Consider the following 24705-nt stretch of genomic DNA (forward strand, 5'->3'; position numbering starts at 1 on the left):
TCCCGCCGCGCCGCGGTGCATGCTGGGAGCGCGGCGGCAGCGCCAGGAGGGAGCGTGGCGGCCATTTTGTGCCTGCCTCGCTCGCCTCCGGGAAGGGGCTGGTGTAGGAGCTGCGGCTTGGCGGGGAGGGAAGGAGGGAAGAAGGAGTTCGGCTGTTTGCTTTTCTGCCTAGGTCGCGGGCGTTGTCGCCATGGGCCGTAAGAAGAAGAAGCAGCTGAAGCCTTGGTGCTGGTATCCTTCTGCGTCTGTTTGAGGGGAGTGGGGGGGGGAGCGTGGCCCGGCCCCACCGCGCTGCCTCAGGACGGGGATCGCTCCTCGGCCCCTGGTCCCGTCACGGTTCGGTTCGGGTTTGCTCCCGTTGCTTTTCTGCGCCGCTCAGTGCCGGCGTGGGGCCTGCTCCGTGCCCTTCCTCAGCGTCTCTTTCCCTCGCCCGCCCCCCCCCCCCCCCCCGCGGCCTTGTCCTCCCTCCTCGCGTCAGGGCCGGGCCGCCAGGCCGCTGCTGCCCGGGGACGGGGGGGCGCTAACGGGGGAAAGCCCTGCTGGATAAATAAAGCGAGGCAGGCCTGGTTAAAAGAGATCTTTTGAGAGCTAATTGTAGAATTCCAAATTTGTAATCGTTGCGTCAAAATCCCGTACAGTTTCTCAGTATCTAGAAATATTGGTCGGTTTTTCTCAAATCAGTCTTTTGTAATTTGTTTTTTAAAGGGTGATTACAGGATTACTTTTTCTCTCACGTTTTTGCCGAATCTAAAACCGTGTAATAAAGGAGTTTATAATCTACTTTGAGATCATTTACCGGTTTATGTTGGATGGCAGCTGTGCTTCTATTTCAGGTACTAATAGGTCTTAAGTTTTGCTGAAAGTGGGGAGCACGTTGTGTTAGCAAGGACACACTAGTAACAAATGTGTCTGTCTTGCTTAGCAAGATGTCTGGAGTGTTCACTGAAACATTAATGCTGATCTGCAGAAAAAAATAGCGGTTTGTCTCTTTTGTCACACAGAAGTCTGGAAAATTCTTCCTTAAAATATTTCAGTTTAAAACCAAATTTGTTTAATGACTGATAGATTAATTACTTAATCACGTAATGTCATAAGATTTGAGGTAGCTGGATGACTGGAAAAAAAATTTTAAACTATCCTTTTCTCTGTTATAAACGTTTGTTACTGTTGCGTTTTATTAAATAGGCCCTTCTCCTGAGTATTTAGCTTTGCTTCCCTTTTGCGGATTTCCCATTTGTTTCTCCTTTACTGCTTTAGCAACTTGTAAAAACCTTAAAGTATGCAGAGAGAGGAAGGAGTCTGCTTAGAAATAACTAGGACTTGAAACTCATCTGTCAAATAATATGGATTCAAATTATGATTGTGGTCGTGTGTACACATCTTGTCAGTTTTCTGACACATGTAACTTATCTGAAGAGGGAAACAATGGGTGGTGTGAGGAGGGAGGTTTGGTTTCAGACATCCATGCAATACTTGTTCTGATATGAAAGCTTAGAGATGCTTTCTCTGCTTTTTTTTTTTCCTTTAGAAAAAAATATAGTAACACTAATGCTAGTTAGCCTAGTGTGATGTAGAAACTCACTTTCAGGATTAAATATTTCCTTAACAATCTTCAATAGGTATTGTAACAGAGATTTTGATGATGAAAAAATCCTTATACAGCATCAAAAAGCAAAGCACTTTAAATGCCATATATGTCATAAGAAATTGTATACGGGACCTGGTTTAGCTATACACTGCATGCAGGTAAGAAGTTCTAGACTTACAGAAAACTTTCCTTGACAGTATTTAAAATTGGAATTAATAAACTTAAATTAATAAACTTAAAAATGTGTTCTTTGGGGGCTTCCACAATCATGAAAACTGATGAGGGAAAGATGGTAGTGCTCTGTTTCAAGGACAGGGCTCTTGCTGTGTCAGCAGTTCTCTGGTGAGTATGTTGCAGAGATCTTTGCAGTCACTTTGAAGATGTAGGAGTGAAGGAATTGCGTTGCATTGGTGTTCAAAAGAAAAGTCTATAAACTAGTTTTAGAATTTAATAGTAGCCAACAGTGATGGCTGCCCTGTACCAAGAAAATGGTTGGCTAGAGAGACTCTTCCTTTTAAGGATGTTGCTTTTGTATTTTGACAGTAAACTGGTGGAATAATTTAGAATGTAACCTGAGTTGTGGTCAGGAGGACTTTTTTTTTTTTTCTTTTTTCTCTTTAGGTACATAAAGAAACAATAGATGCTGTTCCAAATGCTATTCCTGGAAGAACAGACATTGAACTGGAAATTTATGGCATGGAGGGCATTCCAGAAAAAGATATGGAGGAACGGAGAAGGTTACTTGAACAAAAAACTCAGGGTAAAATATGATCTAGCTAGTTATCTGTATTTTTTTTAGCACACTTCTTAAATTAAATATATTTCAGAATATATTCTTTGAGTCTGCTATCCAGGTTGACCAATATATCTTAACCATACAGTAGGTAGTATTTGTCTTGAAATAACAGGCAGATGTTGTTCTTATGTACAGTATTTGTCTGCCTCTCAATTCATTATGTGTAGGCTTTGTGTATAAAACTGTTTTTGGTGGTTTGAAGTGGGGTTTTCTGCTGCTTTTTTTTTTTTTTTCCTCTGTGGTGGGGTTTTTTTAAATGTTGAAAACTGGTTCATTAAGTGTTACCCCTGTGTGAAGATTTCCTGTGTCTGTCTTACTCATACTAAGCTGGGTGAAACAGCTCTCGCTCCTCGGAAGAGTAAGGGCTGGGTTAATACATCCCTAACTGCAGCTTCTGTCTTCCTACATGGCAGGCAAATGTCAAGAGATACATTTTTTTTTCTTTTCCTGTTCAGAAATAAAACTATTACCCAGTGAATAGGGGGATGGTGATTTTTTTTTCCCCTTTTTTGGAGGAAAGGCTAGGAATCATAGTACTCTTATGATACAGGAATACTTCAACTTCTTTGCTTTCTAAGTGTGCTTTTCCTTTGAGTTGTTCTGGCTTATTCTGAACGGCCAGAGACTGACATGAAGGAAGACCCCTATTATGTTGAGGTTTATTACAGTGGAGTCACTTTCCTTTCATTTTTATTTGTATGGATGATAGTAGGCTCACTTAGCTTTACTTCTCTGTAAGTCTGTGAGTTTTTGAACATGAGATTTGAAATTACTTTTGTTCCAAATAATGTATTCCAGATAAAAATGAATTTGCTTTCAATCTGACCATATGCATTGTATTATTTAGCAGAAAGCCAGAAAAAGAAACAACAAGATGATTCTGATGAGTATGAAGATGATGAATCTGCAGCTTCAACTTCATTTCAACCCCAGCAAGTTCAGCCACAACAGGGGTACATTCCCCCAATGGCACAACCAGGTTTGCCTCCTGTGCCAGGTGCACCAGGGATGCCTCCAGGTAAGGATAGTATTTTGGAGCTAGGTACTGAAAAATTGACTAGGAGTACAAATCACTGCTGGAATAATAATCTGTTCCTTCCAACTCTAGGGTTAAAGGTATTAAAATAGTTTTGTAAGGTGCACATATGTGGTTTCTCCAGGTTCACGCACCACCCTTGCACAGTGGGTAGGTGTGCACATTCTCCTTTGTGAAGATTTCTAATACTAGCATCTAGATTGAAGGTATATGTAATATATTTGTTATTAAGGCAGATCAGTAATTTAAACACAAATCCACAGGTCACATCTGTTTGTGATCCTTCGTAATAAGATTTCAGGAATACAGAGCAGGAAGGCTACTGTGTGTTTAGAGTCTGCTAACATACAACAGGCAATTTATACACAGGTTACAAATACATTGCAGAAAGAATTCTGATTAATGACATTACAAGCTGGCCTTTTCTGATCTTTTCTGCAATGACGAGGCCTGTTCTTTGGAGACTCTACTAAGAATGCTTACACTTGGTGTCTTGCAGGACAGGGAACAATGAATCATGCAGATTTGCAGATACTCTTTTATATTGCATCATTTGTAAGCAGTGTTAATTCAAAAAAATAATCTTTTACAGCTTCCTGTAAAACATTTATTCAGTCTAAGTTTATTAGGTTAGATTTGTGAGAGACCGTATATTGTTGGAGTTGTATAAAATTTATTTTTCCTTTGTTAAGGTATACCGCCATTAATGGCAGGTGTTCCACCAATGATGCCTGGCATGCCTCCAGTGATGCCTGGGATGCCACCTGGGTGAGTAGCTAGAAAGATTTAATACTACGTTTTCATACTGTGCATTTTAAACTGTCACAGAAACAGTAAAGCTAATTAGAAAAACGTATGTAGGAACCTGTGAACTCTGTGACTTTAATATTAGGATGCACCAAAAATCTAGGTGGCTATAAACCAACATTAGAAGTATAGTCGAAGTATGACTTTATATGTAAGTATGTTGCCTCTTTCCTAATTTTAGTAATGTAACAATTTTAAATTTTATTTTGTTGGTTTAAAGCCTTCTGGGAACCACTGCTTTGTGTATTACAGAAATGTGCATCTGGCTATCGGTCATCCAACCTATTGGGGAAATATATAGTGAATAGTTTAAATTTATTCTTTAAATATGAGAATAAAAATTTTATTTTGGGCAAGAGTAAGATGTTGGTTTTTATGTTTGTTTGGGATTTACACAGTACCCTATCATAATGTGTTTGGAAAATCATAGTTAGATTTTTGATTTTTTCATAAATTTTCACAGATTACATCAACAAAGAAAATACATGCAGTCATTTTGTGGTGGAAACATGTAAGCATCTCATTAACGTAATTATAGGTACATTCATTATGCCATTTTATGTCATATATTTGATAAGATTGAAACTGTCTTACTGAAAACCTCTGAATATTGCTGAGATGTTTGGGAATAATGTCTTGTTAGGTTTTGTTGTTGTATAATAAAGAAATAACTTTACTCATTGAAATGGTTACTACAAAGCCACATATTGTGAGAAATGCATTCTACAGTATATTAATAAAATAGGCCCTTTGGGATTTATATCCTTTCTTGAATATGTACAGCTCTATGTGCTTAGTCCTTTACCCTGTAGGACTTGCTGCAGGAGCTTTGTGCTTGAGTTTTAAAGTTCACTAAGGTGAGAGGTTGTTCTCTTCTGAAACACAAATGTTGTTTTAACAGTCTTTGAATTTAAAAATCATATCTTAAACATCTTGTGGATGTTCATGACTGTAACTTTTCTGGTGGAAGCTGAAAAGAATTTTATCAAGCTTGTGGGTGTTTAGTCCTCCTTAAACTTTATTACCTTTAGGTGACTGTAATGTTACCTAGTAAAACATGCAAATGAATTTGCCAAAAAAAATCACTGAATGTTATGTTATGCTTTTACCTGGTTAAACATAAGCTTTTGCTAAATTAACCTGATGACCTTTTATTTAGAAATGAGCAAAGGAACTAGGACCTGGGGAGCAGCTTAGTTTTTAGCATGACACTAGTTCTAACCGTGCCCCTGCAGTTTTCTAGAAAGTGATCTTCCTTGTGGCAGCAGGAAGCAAGTGTCCAGCATTTTTTCTTTTTTTTGACGGTTATCAAAATGGATGGCAAGACTGAATTTGCTTTCTCCAACCATGAATGCAGAAAGAGGGGTGATAGTACTATGTTCCCAGTCATTAGTGCATCTGATTGCTTGTTCCCAGTAGTAGACAAGTTTAGATTAGTAAGGCTGGGTAGCAAGCTGCTTTGCAGAGTTCACCTCTTTATGATGATTCACTTGATTTTGAAATGGCAACAGTAAATGTTTCTAGACTGTTACATAAAATAGAAACTGCTTCATAGTTGTGATCTAGTACTCAATCGAATGCTGCGTGTCTGTTTAGTTTGCTCTATCTAGCAAACATATAAGTAATAGACATTCCTTTATTTTGTTTCCTGTAATCCAGCTTCGAGTGTCTGGAAAAATGAAGGCAAACTTAAACTACACTTGGTTTGTTCCCTGCAAAGGAATTCTTTGTATATAGTTTTCCAATTTAAAAGCATTTAGTGTCGTTGTCAATTTTTTTAAATGGAGTTACCACCCTGCGTAGGAGCAGTTTGCTTATATTAAGGGTTGTGTGTGTAGTTTAGAGGAGGAACACAATTTGCAGTGTAGCTTGGTAGATAAGGATAAAAAGAATCATTTAGATTTAAATTCCACTTTTCTGTTAGGAAATACACTCTTATTTTGGCCTGGAAAAAAAAAAACAACACTCCTGTTTTTAACGTGAAAGAAAAATAATAATGATTCCTCATTTAAAAATAAAAAAAAATCACACTTGTCTATACTGAGTGTAGGGAATAGTTAGTGTAATTAAATCTCCAGAAGCCTTGTTATCTTCTAGTCTCTGTTTTTATCAATGTTTTGTGCCTAGGTTTACAGAATTGGGTTGTCTGCCACTCGCTAGAGGAAGTCAAAATAGTATGAGGGTGCCAAAATCACAAATAGACTTGCGGTGTCACAAACGTATAATACCAGAAGTACAGCAATTTTAGTGTGATTGCAGTTGCTGTTTTTCCTACATGCAGATTTTCTGAGTACATTAATATCAGGTTCTTAGAACACAATACCAAAACTAATATCCTGAAATATATACCAAGATGGATGCCAGTTCTGGAATCTGATAACAGACGAAGTGAAAGGTTGAAGAGTTAAAGTTCAAATGAAAAGTGTTTGGAGGTTTTCTGTGTGTTTTCTTTTTTTTCTTGTTGAAAAACACGTCTTCTCTAGAGTCTGCTGTTTTTGGATTGCCTCCTGAAATTATTTTTGTATTTAATCTAATACAGGTATGTGCCAGTTGTTTTAACAGTTCATCATGGATGTTCTTACTGATGCTTGCTTTTTGTTCAATAGGATGATGCCGATGGGTGGAATGATGCCCCCTGGGCCAGGAATACCACCTCTTATGCCTGGTATGCCACCAGGTAGGTCAGGGCTGTCAAATGCATACTGTGGTGAGAGTTAAACTTTATTTCTGCTGAGAGTTAAGATTTCTATAAAGAATATACATATGTATGCTACCACCTTGATGCAGATGGATTGCTGCAGAAGCCACTCTTGTGCAAAGGTGAAGTGATTATTTTGTGGCTTTTGACTACAAGTAGTTGGGTTTGGTACTGTTGTGAAAGAAAAAAATGGAATATAATTTTATTCTTACTGCTGTTTCCCTGTTTTTCGTGTTGCCCAGTCTCTCTTCATTCTTCTCTTTTAATGTCTGTGGCTGCAGCTGGAAAACTATAATTAAAATTATTTTTAAAAATGTTGTGGGAAATGAGAAATAGTCTTGATGTTATACTTCTGTAAAGAGATTAACTGGAATTTTGATCATACCATAGCTAGAGCAGACCTGTTGAACTTCTGTAGCTCTCAAACAGCCTTGTGTTCAGAAGGTGGTGGTTTGAGATTTGCTGGTTTGCCCAGATTTCTCACTGGAGGAGGAAGCAAGCCAATGGGACAGCTACAGCCTGGTTCTGCTGCACAGTAATGTGTAGGAAGCCGTGTGAGCTGTTAACTTCCTGTCTCAGCCTCTCCTAGAGCAGCATAGGCACAGCGTGCTAAAAACAGAGTTAATTGCCTTGATTTATTGAGAGCATAACTATCTTCTATCAGTGAAATTGTAGTAGAAAACATGACTTGATTCAGTATTGCTCAGAAGTGTTTGAGGTACTGCCTATACATGGACGTTTATTGGTGTTTAGGGGTAAATTAAGGTAGAACTTTGTTTGTTTGGGGGAGGGAGGAGGGAAATTGATGGTCTTAAAATGGGTCGTGACCTCTGCCTTTTGCACTTGCTGTATATGGTGACTGACTGCTGGCATTACACTTTGTTACATTTTCTTTTACTATTGCCTTAAAAATATATATTCCTTAGAGAAGACTTGATTGTAAAGAGCACTGGCAACAGAATCCTCTGAAGGAATACTGCTCCTTCCTTGAGTGTGAGTCATTACAGATTCTTTGTGGTCTGTAGGTATGCCGCCACCTGTTGGTCCTCGTCCTGGGATGCCTCCAATGACACAAGCACAGCCTGTTACAGCACCAGGCATCCTTAACAGACCTCCAGCTCCTGCTGTGTCAGCACCTACCCCTCAGCCTCCAGTTACTAAACCACTCTTTCCGAGTGCAGGGCAGGTAAGGTATCTCATAGCCTGGAATCTGTTGCTATCGTCTTCAAATTACCACTGTGTCAACAGTGAGGAGACCTGAGAAATAACTGATTACATTTCTTGCTTGTGTTGATTCTTAATTCAGTGTAGTGTTTGAATGAATTTTAAAAGATTCTTTTGTTTGTCTTACAACAGCCATGAAACCAGACTGAAGTTCTGTAAGCAGTGGGGAAGAAAGGAGTAGGCAAAACACTTTGTTTGTTAACCCCTTCAGTTGTCATTATAAGGGTGCTTTGGGTGGGTGAAGGGAGGTGTTAGTCAGCTACAGGAATCTGCTTGTATAGAACTTACCCTAACATTTCCAAAGTGGAAATCTTGACATGACTTGTTCTCCCTTGTTCTTTTCGTAATGGGCTTTTTACCAATAGAAGGACTAATTTATTCTGTAGTTTTGTTCAAATTGGGTTAAACATTGTCTGAATGAGGTCTTTTGCTTTACAAAGTTTGAGTTAACTAAGGTGGTAAAGCTTGGTTTAAATGTTTTGGGGAGGGAAGTGGGAGTTTATAGCCTTAAAATGGCTTGTAACCTACGTTTTGATTTTACTTGCTGTGTATAAGTTTTTACTTGCTCCCGAGTATGTTGCAGAAAACTTCATAGTGTCCTATTTGCATTTTGGACTTCTACAGGGAAGATGCTCATTTACAAAAGCACAGCCCCTAGCATAAGAAATCCTTTCATCTGGACACTTTCCACCCATTTGTTTGGAGACTTTTCACTGTTTCCTTTCTTTTATGCTACAGATGGGGACACCTGTCACAAGCTCAAGTACAGCTTCCTCCAATTCAGAAAGTCTGTCAGCATCTTCTAACGCTCTGTTTCCTAGCACAGCACAAGTACGCAGGAAGTCACAGATAAAACCAAATTGCTTTGCAACTTAACCCTTTGGACCGTTCTGTAAAATCTAAAATTGACTAAACATCTTCAGATAATTTGTTGTATTCCTGATTATGTTTAGCTGGTAAAACTGCAGAGTCCTTGATTGTGAGTTGCATTTTACTAGAAATAAGCATGTCAAAGTGCCCAATTTTTCTTAGAGTGAAAAAATGAAATGCTGTGTCCTGGTTCTAAAGGGTTAAAAAAGCATGAAAGCAGTTAAATGCATTTTAGTGGGCAGTGGTTAGCTTGATGCATGGTGAAGGCTTTTTAGTTCAATGTTTAATATGGTACATCGTAATGTAGGGAATTTTGTGATTTGCTTTACGTGCAAAAAATGGAAATACTTTCAGGAAAGTTCAGCAAAGAATTCATAGAATAACTGTAAACAAAAGCATTCTCTCATAACTAAAGCTTGCTTTGAAGATTAGTGCATCTTCAGAGAGAGCCTGATAAAGCCAACTTTTCTTGTTTAAAAATTTTAATTTAAGAACAAAGTAGGAAAGATGAGATGCTGGCATCTGTAGTGATCAGTAGTGATCTGACCTCATCTGCCTTCAGTTGATTCTTCACTCAGAAATGATACTAAAGGTCTGTAGAGAGATACAGTACTTCAAAACAAAACAAAACAAAAAAAACACTAATATTTTTGGAGAGAATGCTTAAAAGATAAAATAGAGTTTTCTTAAATGTTTCATAAAAACATTTTTAAAATACCTAATTTTAATAAATGCTAACACTGAGCTGTGCTCTAAACTAATGGTTGCTAAAGTTTGCTAATAATTTAGTGAGACAATTTATACTTATAGGCTGTTAATAAATCTGTGATTTATGAAGGATTTAGACATTTTACCAAACTCAGTATTTGAGGTAAAAATTTTGATAGGATTTTTTTGTTGTTGTTTCTTTTTTCTAGTTGTGGCTTTTGACCTGCAAATTTTAGATTTTCCTGTGTGTGTGTGTGTATATATATATATATGTATGTACATACTGGGTTTTATTTTGTCTTGTTTTCAGTTGCTTTAGTATGTGATAAGGCTGAAGTTTACTTTTGTCAAGCTTATTTTAATTATGTATCTCACTGGAAGGTTTCAGAGGTCTAGCAGACATCTTTTAAGTTTTCTTATGCTTTAAGAAATAAATATTGATCTATCTCTGTGTTTCACAGGCTGCAGCGGCTGTTCCAGGTCCAGTTGGTACTGATTTCAAACCTTTGAATTCTACACCTGCAACAACAACAGAACCCCCCAAGCCTACATTCCCTGCTTACACACAGTCTACAGCCTCAACCACTAGCACAACAAACAGTACTGCAGCTAAGCCAGCTACATCTATAACAAGTAAGCCTGCTACCCTTACGACAACCAGTGCAACCAGTAAGTTGATCCATCCAGATGAGGATATATCGCTGGTAAGTTAAAATATTTTAATTGTCTTAAAGAAAGTGCAGTTTATGCCGATATGGCTGACTTAAGTAGAATTTTTTCTATGTTCTGTATAACAATGTTTTAATATTGGTGAGATTGCAAAACTTGCAGGACTAATATAACAGAACCACATGCTGAGAAAATGTCCTTGGTTGAGAAGTGATGATTGCCATCCTGCAATGATCCTGTTTTAGATCTCAGTCTTACCTTTCTGTTGATAGGGAATTGCTCAACTGAAAATACGATTTGGAGTTTATTTCTGTTTGTGATTTAAGCTTGAAGTTAAATAGATGCAGCTAATGAGTGTAAGACGAAGGACTTAACAGTTTGAAGTGGTCTTGGTGCTATTACAGCAATCAGAAATCAGGAATTGATGGATAAAACAAGTGAAACTTAATTTTAGTTCGGATATCTCTAGATCTGCATTTGTTGTTTTGCCTCATCTTGTTGTGAGGAAAAGGCTTTCCTCAGCTGAGGGAGGAGGAGAATTTGTGTTGTGTGCAAAATACTGAATTAGCCAATATTAATGCAGTAACTTTGGCAGAAGAGGGAAAAATCCAAATGTTACTGTGAAATGTTTACTGGCAGCAACCTAGAATTTCTGAGATACTGATAGTTCAGTACCTGTAATCCACTTTTGCTACATTTATTTACTTTGCCTTTGCTGAGTTTATCTTACAGCATGTTATGGTTGTCTATTCCTGGTTTTAGGAAGAGAGAAGGGCACAGTTGCCTAAATACCAGCGTAATCTTCCTCGGCCAGGACAAGCTTCCTTGGGTAATCCACCAGTTGGACCAATTGGAGGTATGATGCCACCACAGCCAGGAATTCCTCCACAGCAACAAGGGATGAGACCTCCCATGCCACCTCATGGTAATCACAAGTTTCCTAGTTTTCTTTTCTCTAGAAGATTTGTATTTGCTGTAACTTCTTTAAAACTTAGTGACGTACTGTGAAAAACAGCTTTGTCCATTTGCAAAATGAATTCTTCTTTGCATCTTAAATATTTTGTTTATAGGTCAGTATGGTGCTCATCACCAGGGCATGCCAGGATATCTTCCTGGGGCGATGCCTCCTTATGGTCAGGGACCTCCGATGGTGCCCCCCTACCAAAGTGGACCTCCTCGTCCTCCAATGGGAATGAGACCTCCTGTAATGTCGCAAGGTGGCCGCTACTGATGCTACTACACACGCTCTAATAGGTTTGGAGATTAAACCTTTTCTCATCTTGTGCTGTTAATATAGCCAAGCTTCCGTCAATTAAGGCTTCATTGTGACTTTAAAAAAAAATAAGTATCTTCCCCACATGCAAGGAACTATTGGACATTCTTATTTTACATGGGAAAATTTATTTGGAATAATAACAGGAACTTTTCCTGATGTTGCAATTTATACTGTATGGCTTCTTTTTCATGTTTCATCTAGGTTTTTAGAAGTGAAGTATAGTAAATATGGTTCGTTAAATTGTGAAGGCGCTGGAATTACATGAACATACCACCTTAAAGGCAAGTTCTGTAACATTATGTTGCTATTTGTGAAATGATGCCTTCACAGCACTTCAAGTGCTGTTGGACTTTGTGTCCCCAACATAGTTTGGTGAGGGCTGTAACTGTTCCCAACTACTTGTACATTTAAGTCTGAACATGTAACAATATTTAATGTATTTAGAGTTCCTCCTGTTCCAGGGTTTAAGTAAACTGACCCACTAAGGTCGTGTGACTTTTCTGTACTGTTATAAACTTCATTGTAATAAAAGAAGAGAAAAATTTATATGCCTTTTCATTCATGACCAGCTGTGGACCACTGCCTGAAAGGTTTGTACAGATGCATGCCACGGTAGCTGTTGGTGTAATGAACACAATTATTGGTGCTTTTTTGATAAAGTCTCAATTCCTTATTTTAAAGCTTAAGTTATTCCTTAGCTGCACGTCTGAGTAGACAAGACCTGTACACTTATTAACTGACGCATCAAAAATGAGGCTGCAGGAGGCACATCTTAACTCTTGGTTGTAATTTCTCATGATGGCATATGCTTCTTATTTGTGCTTTCTTGTCCTCAATGATTTTAAATGATTTCTAGTCCTGGCACTTATTTGTAGGATATAAAAGTGATTGCTGCAAGATGCATGCTAGTGCAAGATGTTTCCTGTTAGTTCATTCCTTGACCGACTCTTTTTAAATGTGCAAAAGCATATGAACTTCAGGAGCCTTTTAGATGAAGATTTCTAGAAGCTTAGGTGCATGTCACATGGGTGAGTGACTTCCAGTTGATGTTGTATTTAAGTTGACCTGCAAACAAGAAAAAGAAACCTGACTTTCTTCTCAGTGTGCAAAAGAAACTAAGGGGAATAGAGTAATATGTTGCATGCTGCATTTCTATTTTCAGAATATTCAGAATTTCACATCGTCCTATAGGATGAGCCCTCTACTATGTGCTGTGATCAGGCTGTAAGCTTGGCTCAGGCCAAGTTTCCTGAGCCAGTTAATGGAAATGTGTAGAGTAGGAGATTTTTCCATCAGTTCTCCTAATTACAGCTATCACAGAGAAATCTTACCCATACAGGTTAGTTATCTGTTTCTGAGTAAAAGGACAGATGACCATCAAGACTGTAATTCTCTGAATGTCTAACATTGCTGTGTTAACGTGTTATATTTCTGGTGAGAATGAAAATGCAGAGGGGGAGACATTTTGGAGGGAACGGAAGCTAGAGCTTTCCTTGTCTTTTCACTCCTTTTTTCCACCTGTTGTGATGATTTTTTCATTTGCAGGTCAACTTTAAATACATGTTCCAGCCTCAAGCCTTATTTGTGCAACTTAGGTTATGGGGATATCTCCTCTTTTAGCGTAGGCTAGAAAGAGTTTCAGTATTTTTGTATTGGTTTAAGTTCCATATGTGTTTTTGTTGACGGTGGATTTTTTTTACCTAGTTGTTATAATGAGTATTGTGATTCTTTCACTTGAAAGTCTCATGGGTGTATTTTTAGCTAAACTTGAAGTACTTCATGTGGCTTTATTCCATATTCTATTAGCTGCTCAGAAATACAGATCAGCTACTATACTACATTGTCTCTCAACTTCAAACTTGGGGTCATGGAATACCTCATGAAGGCACTGGAGCATCCAGTACATTCTAATTCCAGCTGAATTGCATTAGTTTAGTTTAACCATTAAGAATTGTCAGGCACTTTTTCTGAAATGGTTAGCAGTTTTAAGACCATAACTCCAAGCCTCTGTTGAGAAGCAGTTTTCTCTGGTCACTGGTTATCTGCTGGTCACCTGTCAGATGTGCACTATTTGGCTTGCAAATGTGCTGAGTGGGCCTTGATGTCAGATGTTTTGTTAGCTCTTCATCTTGCTTTATACAAAAGTCTAACAGATAAAACTGTTTTGCTTAGGCAATGCTCTTATACTCTGGTTTTCTTCTGTTTTTCTTTATCTAATAAGGATAACTACAAAACAAAGCACTGGAGAGATTTTTAGTGTCTTGCATTTAATGTTTTTTGTAATGTTATGCATAAAATTCATACATTATAAATTGATCTTAACTTTTGCATTTAGAACTATGAAACGTCTTGCTTTTTCTGAAGATCATATTGCTGCTGTAAGGATGCTTGGCCCTCCTGCCCCTAGTAAAGCAAATACCTTCTCCCTTTGGTGTCTTTCTGTAACTCATTGGTACGTTGTTTTCAGAACCCTACCTTTCCTGGGAAAGTACTTGAAAACCTTACTGCATGTACTGTTAACTCAGCATATTCTGCAAGTTGTCTTTATTAAGAGTTTCCCCAATTAAATAGTAAATGTGATTGTTCCAATAATAGCATCATTTTGTAGCTAATACTATGCAGACTTACAGTGCAGACACATTTTAAATTGAGTTTTTCTTAGTAATAACATTGTTATAATCCTTAACTAAGCACTGCCACGTGTTATTTGTATGGTACTCTAATAATATGCAACAAGCAGGTGAACAGTTTTTCTGTGATTTTTCACGTGGATACTGCCTTTCCTGCTCCTGTCATTTCTGTGCTATAAGAGCTGCGATGTTGCTATCTCTAGTTACTCTTGTGTCTCTTGTACGTACTCTTCTCCTGAAAACAGGCAGGTATTTCAGTGCATATGTTGTCTGTTGGTCCCTGCCTTCATTTCTTTGGATACTGCTTCTTAATGTTCAGAGAGTTGGATTTATGGTGTGCTTCCCAAAAAAGGGTAAAACTCTTTTGAATGTATTAATTGCTTGTATAAAGACTAAGGCTTGGTTTACAGTACAAAGTTTAGTCAGCATAGTTTTGCCAGCAAAATTCCTAATGTCATGCAGCCATGCAGACCTTTTTTTTTTTTTTTTTTTTTTGCTTTAGTTCATCAACCCCTGGAAAGGGGTTGCAGAAGGCTTTATGAGTACAGCAAAACATATCTGTTACAGGACTGTGATGATATAATCACATGGGCAGAAGCTTTGATTTCAGTTGTTGCCTGAATTTCCTGTGGCAGATCTCATAGTGAAATGAGAAGTTGCAAATGGCTTTTGATCAGTTTTTATTTAAATTTGAACGTAATGTCAGTGTTGAATATGAAAAATCAAACAAACCAGGCTGCAAGAAACTGTTTAGACACAGGTGGGAAAAATGCTTATGCAAGATATTTAGTGTGTATGGCATCTGGGACTCGTATAAGAAGTTCTAAATTATTTCATGCATGGTGTCTCAATATCATTATGAGGCTGATCTTGTATATTTGCTAATTTTTAGAGTTAAAGGGTTGAAATTGGCATGAAGTAATCTCAGAAGAGCCCGTGATAGTTTTTCAGACATGTTGATATGACTGTTTTGTTCTTCTTTTAGGATATCTTTCTACCTTTTGCAAAGTCTGTTTTAAATAAAATTTTGAAAATATGTCTGGTTTATATGGACAAAATTTTTTTCTAAAATGTTTGGAGCTTTTTTCCTTCCACAGATGAGATTTTTAGGCGTTGATAATAAATTTGAGGCTGGGATGTATATCTAATGATTTCAGTGGATTACTATTCCTCGCTCTGTGCATGCATGGGAGAACATAAACAAGCTTCTAGAAACATATTCAGCTGCATCTGCCTTCTATGGTTTCTGCAGTTATTTCGGTGTATGGATGTCTTGAATGATACTTGCACAGAATTTTATAACTTGCTTTCTTAAAACAAGATAAAAGTGTACGGGATATAACCTGGAGTTATTTTACAATAATCAAATAATTCCAAATACAAGACAAAAAATGAAATACCAAGATTACTTGAGTTTCAGAAACAGTAAGAAGGGCATTATGACTCTTCAGTTAAATTAAGACTGATGTACCAGTCCATGAGCTGGGGCTGCAATTTAAAATGGTAATTAATGTCATTTTAAAATAGTAAATGTCTTAATAATTGTACCGGTCTAGCTTCTACATAAAAATTAAGGTGAGGGTCAACACTTTCAGTGGCTGATGGAATCTTTAACTCAACGTTTTGTGAATTAGAACAGTAACTACTATTGGTAATGGAAAAAAATACTATTGGTTATGGAAAAAATGCCCCGGAACAACTGACTTATGTTCCACTGATCAAGTTACAGAGCAAAATGAACTGTGCAATTCAGAATTAGCTGCGAACTACAAAAAAGTTCTGTTTTGGTCTAACAAAGTAGGTGATATAGCAGTCCTTTCCTTTTGTTTGCTTGATCACTGGAATTTTGTTAACGTTGAATGCATGTCTTTCACTTAATTGGGTCATGTTTTTTCTAAAACTTAAATTTTTCTTCTTCCTATAGCCCTGCCATAGGACAGGCTGAGGCAGAGTCTCAGTGTTGCCCTGTTCAGTCTGAGGCAAGTGGGATTTATTTTATTCCTTCCAGGGGCTTTCACAGCTTTATGGCTGTTGGATATTTATGTCCCCAAACTTGCAGCAAGTTTGGTGAAGGCCCCTAAATTTATTTTAATTTAGGTTTTTTATTCTTTTGGTAGACGGGCTCTATATTAATATTTATCCTTTTATTATCACTGTGTTTTTAAGAGTCTTAGGGGGAGGGAATGTGTTGTAAGATGTTTGGGTACCATTTCTCTTACAGAACGTGTTTCCTTCATGGCTGGTCAGGTAGTCCTTCAGCCACGCTGTACCCTGCCCCCTTTCCCTGCATTGTGTTTGTGCTGTACTGGTTTTTGGTTTTGGTAATGTGACTATGTGTAGTCTTTGAAGTAGTGGCATGTAAAGGTTAATTACTCATGTTTCCTTTACTGGGGAGATGTATTTATTGAAGTACTTAAAATACTTAGGTATTTAGCTAATAAGTGATATTACTAGTTACAAAATTGTGTAGCCTAAATTACAGAATACGGTTTCTGTGGAGGAGGATATTAACTGCTGCATTTGTGAGCTGTGCCACAATGAATATTAATGTAGAGCCCTATGAAGAAGTAGATATTCAAGTTTGTAAAGTAGAAGGGAAGAATGAGAAATCAAAACCACAGATGTTTCAGTTCATCAGTTTCAGGAAAACCTTTGCATCAGTCACTTAAATACACCCAACTACCTAATATTTTGTCTATTGCAATGATGTACTGAAAATGCTTGCGTTTCCTTGAAACCTGGAGGAATTTTGTTGCATATCCAAAATTTGCTTAAGGATATGGGAATTTGAAGTTACTACTTTTCTTCAGTAGATAGCAAAAAAAAATAAAAATATTACCCCTTGTGAAAAACTAGCGTTAGTGTTACTGCTCACTCTGAAATGTATTGGTTTTGAATGACTGAGGTTGCTTAAAGACAACTTCAGCCTCAGAAGAACAGATTTTGACCAAGGAGTTCTTGCAGCCTGTCAGCAATGGAATTCTTGAATTAGCAAACATTGGAGTCAGATTTTTAAATCTTTTTTGTTTTTTGTGTTTTTTTAACTTGTGGCATTTTTTTGATGAGCAAAATGTTTCATTTTTTCAAGGTTGTGCTGAATAATGACCCACTTGTGATTTTCAGCAAGTTTAATTAAAGGATAAAGTGAGTTGTAATTCTTCTTTAGTTCAAAGAATGGATTTCACACTCCTGTTGTACTCGTTTTGTACTCTGCCCTTTACATTTTCACTATAGGGGGTCTCCCAAGTAGTCTATTCTGACTGGAAAATTGACATCCTCTGTGAACTGTTTCAAAGTAATTAGTAAGCATGGTGTTGCTTTTCTAATTCTCATTGTGATGCTGTACTTGATAACAGTGAAGATGAGAACAACTCTAAGATACATTACTGCAACTAGTCTTTATTTCGCATATTTGGTCTATAGGAACATTTGGTTTAGTTCTTACTTCTCCTGGAATATCTAAGGAAACATTTAACCAAAAATATTTTTCAGTATGGCTTGTACTTCTTGCTTTAAGTTTATCTTGTGAAGGCTTGAGATGAAAAAATAGCCAAATTTCAAATGCATGGTAGTGAACTTTATCATCAGTTTCCATTTAAGACTCATGCAACACGAGGTAGTTTTTATGCAGCTACTTATATTCAGTTTTCAGCACACAAAGCTGAAATTCAGCACAAATGCTGTATTGTCTATAATGGAGTACCCTACTTAGATCCACGCTTGGGTTATATCTAATGAATTGATACTCCGAGCTATATGTTTTCAGATTAAACTTTTGATCTGATTTTACTGAAGATAACTAGGTTTGTTATGTTCATGGAAAAATGTTTCAAAAATGCAGTTCTGGTTTTCATTGTTGCTATTAAGTTGTGTGTACTAATATTCAGGAGTAAATTAGCCGTTTCTTTGTGGCTTTGCATATTCTGCTCACAAAGCGTGGTACTTCTTAGCATCACATTGCTATGGATTTTTTTTTTCTTGAAACTGCTTTTGGACAATTTCAGGAAAATGAATTTCATACTACTTCTGAAAGACACATTTGACACTAGGACAATTCCATGCTGTCGCTGTATGGATTAAGGCTTTTAGCTCAGGGTTTTCTTGTAGTTCACACGTTCTTCACTTCCATTGTGTATGTTTCTGTCCGTTCCATAAGTCTTGAAAGGACTGGACAGGACAGAAGTTTTTTGTTCTATGTTTGGGTGTTGGTAGCTTTAATCAGGTTATATCCATGTTACTCTGATCTGTTACCACAGACTAATGTTTATGCTTAAATTTGCAGCAACTAATGTGTTCTCCATTTGCTTTGTACTTAATCCTAAAAGGTACATGTGAAAGTACTGCTGTATTTCTAGTCACAAGGATGGCATAATGGCTCTCTGCTAAAAAGGTGGGAATATGTCCTCAGCTGTTAGACCAGTTGCCCTGTCATTTCTTTAAAACAACTTGTAAAATACTCATCTAGTGCAAAAGGCTCATATCATGCTCCTTTACTGAAGTTCTGTTAGTGACCTCCTCCCTGCCTCATGTGCATCTAAGGAGGATAGTTCCAAAAAACTTTACTTTTATTTCTGTTTTTTATTTTGATGGCTGGTAGTGTGTTTTTAACTGACACTTCTGCGTGCTGTCAGTATTGCAGCTTTCAGTATTGCAGCAGTCTGTATATCACAAAGCTGTACGTTTCATTGCTTGTGGAATTTTTAGTCATAATATTTTAGTCACCTGACTTATATTAGGTATTAATGGAAATAGGCTTTGGAAAGTTTGGTTTTATTTAAGTTTATGTAGAGGTACTTGAGGTTTTTTTTTCCTAAGGTCAGGAATTACTGAAATTGTGCTAAATTGGGTGAATTTGTACCCACTGGTCTTGAAAAGAGAAGTGAATGAGAAATGTGGCATGTAAAGTATGCATCACACATGAAGTTTTGACTTGCTGTAGAATTGTGTGATGTATTCTGTGCCATGTTTAATAAAGATTGTGGCCCTTAAATAATACTCTAAGAAATAGGCTACCTCCAAAAGAACTTTTTAGTTTGTGTATACGTTCTGTCAAAGTATTCAGACCAGAGAAGTATTGGTGGTGACTGGGTTTTATAAAAATGTAGCCATTGGTGACTGTGTTTTTCTATTGGAGCTGGGCTAGGTAGATATTTGGGGGTAAGAAAACCTTGGAGGCAGCCTTTGAGAGGATCAAGATAGAAAAGTGACTCTGAAGTGTAATGTACAGAACTGATTATTTTTTTTTTTAAGTTTTGAAAAGAACTTTGAGAAGTTTTTTTTTATTCTGTAAGCAGCAGTTTTATACGATCTTGATTGTCAGAGAAGGCAGATTCTTGGTAAAGCTCTACTGGAAGAAAATGCAGTTCAAGTACAGTATTTATAGATTGTGGTGTATAGTGAATACACTCGTGTTATGTGAAAGTACTTGGAAGGTCTGTCTGAGGGAGCTGGGCACTTCAGCGTGCTGCTTTTGCAGAAAGCTATATCCTTTCTTGAACCATGTGGTCCAGGACGTTATCCTTCGATCCTTTGTTCTGATCATTCCGATGAGTCAGTATTGACTGTATGATGACCCTCTGTGAGGGTTGGTATTTACACATCTGTTCACTGTTGTGAGTAATGAGGCACTTGAACCTTTTGAGCAAGTTTACACTAACTTGTTTGATTGTTACAGGCTCTATTGTAGGCTGTTCTTACAGGCAGTAGGAACAATCAGCAGCACTGCTGTTTCCGTAATAATGAATTTAACTTCTCCATAAATAAGTCTTGAACTTATCTTAAGGAAGTTAGAATGTTTTGAGGAAACAGTAGTATTTTCGTGCAAGTAACATCTCGACTAAAAACAAAGGAGCACACAACTTTGAGAGCCTGAAAGCTTCCAAAAAAAAATACCTTGTTTGCAGTTACAGCATATCTGTTAGCTAGCTACCTTTATAACAGATTCAAGTTTCTAATGTCTAAAATTTCGTTGTAAATCTTGTCTACATCTTAACCATGGTCCCAGGTGCTTTTTAGAAAGAGGGTCAGCTTCTTCTGCCCTTAGTAACCAATATTTATAAATGGTTTTAGCTAATAGTAATTTTGAATTACCAAACACTATGCCATGCAACCAAAGGAAATTATTTCATTGTGTCCCAACGTAGGGAATTATATGATGATTTAAAAGAAAAATTTCATGCAGAATCTTTTTTTCCCCCCCTCATTGTGTTGTAGAAGAGTGTGATACTTGCAACTACTGAATTCTTTAGCTTCTAGTCGAAGAAAATACACTTTGCTCTTTCATTGGTAAAGTCTAGAATAAGAAAAACAGTTTGAGACTATTTAATGAAGGACCATGACAATGTAAGTATTGTAATTTCCTTTATATTTGTGTTAGGCAAAGGGATTACCTTGTTAAACTTCTGGCTTTTGTGTCAAAAATACCAGAAATGTTATAGTTGCCCTGACTTCTTATGCTTTTCTTAAGCAACAAATTACAGTAATTGAAGGTTGGCAGCTTTTTTTTTAATGAAAAACTAAATTATGGGTTAAACTCCTTGGTTTAATACAATTTGTGTTTTTGTCAACTAGCAGCAGAATTTCAGCATTTGCTACTTACTGGTAGAGAAGAAATATCCCACAGCACTGCCAGTACAGGTTAGTTTAATCTGTAAGTACCTGACATTTCTATTTGAAATATGTTCAAATGATACCATTTCAGTACAAGGGGAATTTTGATCTCTGAAATGTCAATGTATCTTTCTTACCTACTACTGTTTTCAGTAGTGAGTGAACGTCTAGTTTTTTTGTTGTTTTTTTTTTAAAGGTCTGTAATGATTTTAACTACTCTTGTGGGTCAGTAATATCTGCAAGCACAAGGAAAATTTAATATAGAACTTTAACAAGTTGCCTTTGGTGTTACTGAAAAACATAAAGATATTAAATCAAAGTTAGTTCTTTGGTATCGTGCCTGTTATAAAAGGCTGTTTTATCAGTGAACCAATTACAGGGTATTATATTGGCTTTTATGTTGGGGGATAAGCATTTCTGTTCTTAAGACTGTAGCAGTAATGTAATCTTTAGATTTTTCTTTAGTTTTAGCTAATTACTGCCTACTGCCAACAGAATTTTAATTTGCTGTACTTGTAAGCTGGGAGCTTCTTGTTCTATGGTTTATTAGCTTACTTTTATTTAAGCCCTGTGTACCTCATCTCTATGTTATCAGCGTGGGAGATGAAAGTTTTCTGTGCTGTGGCACATAGCGTAGTTTCATAAGCTGTGAAACTCTGTGCCTTAACATACACTTGTGAAGTGAAGTGAATCATCACACAGTGAATTTGAAGGGCTTTTGAAATCATTGGTGGATAATTATATAAAAACAAAATATTGGAAGACTGTGTACTAGTGTGGTAGCCAGACAGAAACGTTAGTTTTGCCAGTTCATATGAATGCTTTTATACTCTGTTTTCGTAAGTGATTTGACACTTCCAGCAGTATTGCTTGTTTCAGAATTTTGAAGTCTCATACAACGTTGGCACAGCTCGTCATACCAAAATGTAAGGTTTCAAGGGGATCAGGTTTCAAGGCGATTTGCTCAGTAATGAGTTGAAATAAGTAACTGATTGCTTTTGGCTGCTGAATTACCGTGTGAAGTCTCAGTTTTGACAGTGGTTGAATGCTGACCTGCTCTACTTGTACCCCAGATTGGGAGTGAATGGGGAATAACTAAAGGGTAGTGGTGTTCTGTTTCATCAACAAAAAGTACATTTCTTTGGAATAGATCCTAATATGAATCATAGAATGGCTTGGGCTGCAAGGGACCGTAAAGATCATCTAGTACCACCCCTCCTGCCATGGGCAGGGATACCTCCCACTAGATCAGGTTGGCCATGGCTCCATCTAACCTGGCCTTGAACACCTCCAGGGATGAGACATCCACAGCTTCTCTGGGCAAGCTGTTCCAGTGTCTCACTACCCTTTCAGTGAGAATTTCTTCCTAATGTCTAATCTAAATCTATCCTCTTTTTAGTTTAAGACCATTTCCCCTTGTCCTAGACCACGAACTATGGTAGAATGTCATCTCCCTGCAAAACTTTGACAAATAATTACAGAATTTTTTGGTAGAATTTCTTTTCTTTTAAGATGGGACCAAAACAAAATATGAAATCTGAGCTTTCACAATCAGGTGAGCAGTCTTAATTCGTAGCTCAGGTTCTGATGCACTGTTTCAGCAGCTGTCCAGTCTAACGCAATTCAAAGTCGTTCCAGTTGTGATGCAGTCAGGAGGCAGCAGTGAGTCAGTTCACACTACTTTAGACTTCTGCTTAATGACTCCAAATCGCCCCTTCAGAGATTCTAGTCACTGTGTAGCAAACTTAAACTCCAGTTTTTAGTTCCTTCTTAAGGTATTTTAAAGCATGCAATTGAAGTAAGTATCCTCTCAGTAGTAATACAGCCACAGAAGTTAGTGTGTCAGGAACATTTTTCTTGTAACTTGATCCACCTTTTGTGTAAGTGATATGAAAGGGAAGGAATCACTGATCTTTTGAAAAATGACAAGTGGCAAAATATTAATGTTGAATTTAATTCCAGAAGGTGGGAAATCGGTAAGTATGGGCATCATTTTCGTGCATGTAAATAATAGTAACAGTAACCATAGTTTAATTTTATTAGCATTCAGTTTACAAAGAAGATTGAAAGAGAATATGGAGTTAACATCACTTGCATCCCTTGGGAACCGTATGCTTCAAGAATGGTTAATTAACATATACAAATCTGTAATGTATATCTACCACTTTGTAACAGTCTCTAATTAAACATAAGTGAACCCTTGATTCTGTGTATTTTTTTTCTCCTCGAGGACCTATTTAAATCATAGCAACAAATGTTAGCTGTTTCAAAGTGCTTATAAAATCCACCTTCACCCGTGTTTTGGTTTGAATGACTTTGTACTAGCTCTCTGCCTATAAACCATGCAAGAACTCATTCATATGAGCCCTATCTTGAAGTGATTTTATACCTGGAGACAAGCAAGTGAATCTCAAATTTTTCATATTTAACTGTCTTTTGGTGCTAATCTACTGTCCTTTTTCTGTACAAAAATGTGTGGGCTACCAAAGGATTGCTGTCTACAATCTCAGGTGCCTGGCAGGCTTGGTTTAAGAAAACAAGTTACAAGACAAAGCCTCTTGGCCAAGTCTTCTGTCTTAAGTTTTTCACTATTAAGTGATAGCAGTTTCTGTTTTAAAACAAAATCTTTGCTCTTGTCACAGCATGTGAGCAGGTTGTATGAACAATCAGGAAGTAAATGCTTGCTTTTAGCTCACACGCTTGTCAGTAAGATCTCACTTCCTATTTCTGCTTTGGGCTATGCCATATTGAAGCCACTCTTGTGGCCCACGCAGGCTTAAAAAAACTGCCTTTGCTTAATTAACTTTTCAGATCCCCTTCCACTGTTGCTGCATCAGGGCTGGGCAGAAGGTGCTTTCTCCAGCACCCCAGCTCTCTGGCTGCTAGCAGTTAAGATGTTGTCATGGTTTGTCCCTCCAGTGTGCCTTTCTAGCACATCTTGGGGAAAGTTGCTGTTGATGTGCTTAACCAAAATCTGCCAGCCTGGATTGCACAATCAGAAAGTGCAACCCTTGAACCAGGCAGCTTAGCTACTGTGTGTCACTCCCAGGTTGAAAACAAGGTATGGAGACAACTGTTGCCTAACCAGTACTCACAAGCTTTGTTTCTCTTTCCTGGGTACCAGAAGTGAAGGCTTGAACTAGATAGAATTTTCCTTGGTTTCATCCTGTTTTGAGATTTAAGTTGATCTGAATTCACAGTGCCTTGCAATTCCTTTTACAGTTTTGGCTGTGTCCAGATCATGACTGAAGTTGGAAAAGCAAATCACACCTTACTGCTGTTAGAGCTATACCTTCAGGTAGGGTAATTCAGCTCATGTAGAAATTGTGATTCTTTTTAAAGGTTATTTACCATGTTAAAACTTAAGCTATATTATAGGTCTTCTAGAAAATTCTAGCAACTCCGTCACTATCGAACAACGCTGAATTCAAAGAATAATAGGCTGCTTTATTATTAAAGATTTCATGTGACATAATGGTTGCAGAAGCAGTACTGACAACAAACTTTGTATTTTTTAAATTAGTAAATAAAGCTAGACAAAGACGACTTCTTCAAGAACAGACGTAACTTGCAAGTTTGCCTATTGTATATATAGCATGTGAATATCTTGGATAATGCTGCAAAAACACTTTCCCAAGTGCAGGAATTGTTTGGACTATGAAATCATAGCAGCTCCTACAAGTAATATTTTATGTCACGACTATGTAACCGCTTATGTCTCTGCTTCCCTGCTCCAGTTATAGACGCCTGCAGTATGGTTTGTAATGTTTACATGGAAAAGCAATGTAAGAGTG

At 37.4% G+C, this 24705-nt stretch overlaps 1 protein-coding gene across 18 annotated transcripts; it reads left to right on the top strand.

Moving 5' to 3' along the window:
- Positions 1–16: 16 nt before the first annotated feature.
- Positions 17–23113, top strand: ZNF207 (zinc finger protein 207). 18 transcript variants are annotated; one of them, XR_014574018.1, is made up of 15 exons: positions 20–231; positions 1620–1746; positions 2210–2348; positions 3232–3402; positions 4113–4188; positions 4691–4738; positions 6834–6904; positions 7951–8111; positions 8888–8980; positions 10189–10431; positions 11159–11321; positions 11467–11953; positions 14008–14124; positions 16227–16281; positions 20873–23113. XR_014574018.1 is itself a non-coding variant. In XM_083805405.1 (13 exons), the coding sequence occupies exons 1-12, from the start codon at positions 191–193 to the stop codon at positions 11625–11627; spliced, it is 1494 nt and encodes a 497-aa protein (XP_083661531.1). In that variant the 5' UTR covers positions 20–190; the 3' UTR covers positions 11628–11650; positions 11874–12218. The 18 variants fall into 18 exon arrangements, 9 of the variants coding, with proteins under 9 accessions (XP_083661530.1, XP_083661531.1, XP_083661523.1 ...); XR_014574019.1 differs by having other exon boundaries at positions 20876–23113; XR_014574023.1 differs by having other exon boundaries at positions 11467–11650; positions 11874–11953; positions 16227–23113.
- The last annotated feature ends 1592 nt before the right edge of the window (positions 23114–24705 follow it).

This window comes from Anser anser (assembly GCF_964211835.1).
Source record: "Anser anser genome assembly, chromosome: 19".
NCBI lineage: Eukaryota > Metazoa > Chordata > Aves > Anseriformes > Anatidae > Anser > Anser anser.

Bases quoted from the DNA above. Each gene is read 5' to 3' on its own strand.
- ZNF207 (XM_083805397.1), top strand. From the start codon at position 191: ATGGGCCGTAAGAAGAAGAAGCAGCTGAAGCCTTGGTGCTG. The intron at 232-1,619 runs GTATCCTTCTGC...AATCTTCAATAG, and splicing joins CAGCTGAAGCCTTGGTGCTG to GTATTGTAACAGAGATTTTG. The intron at 10,432-11,158 runs GTAAGTTAAAAT...TCCTGGTTTTAG, and splicing joins CAGATGAGGATATATCGCTG to GAAGAGAGAAGGGCACAGTT.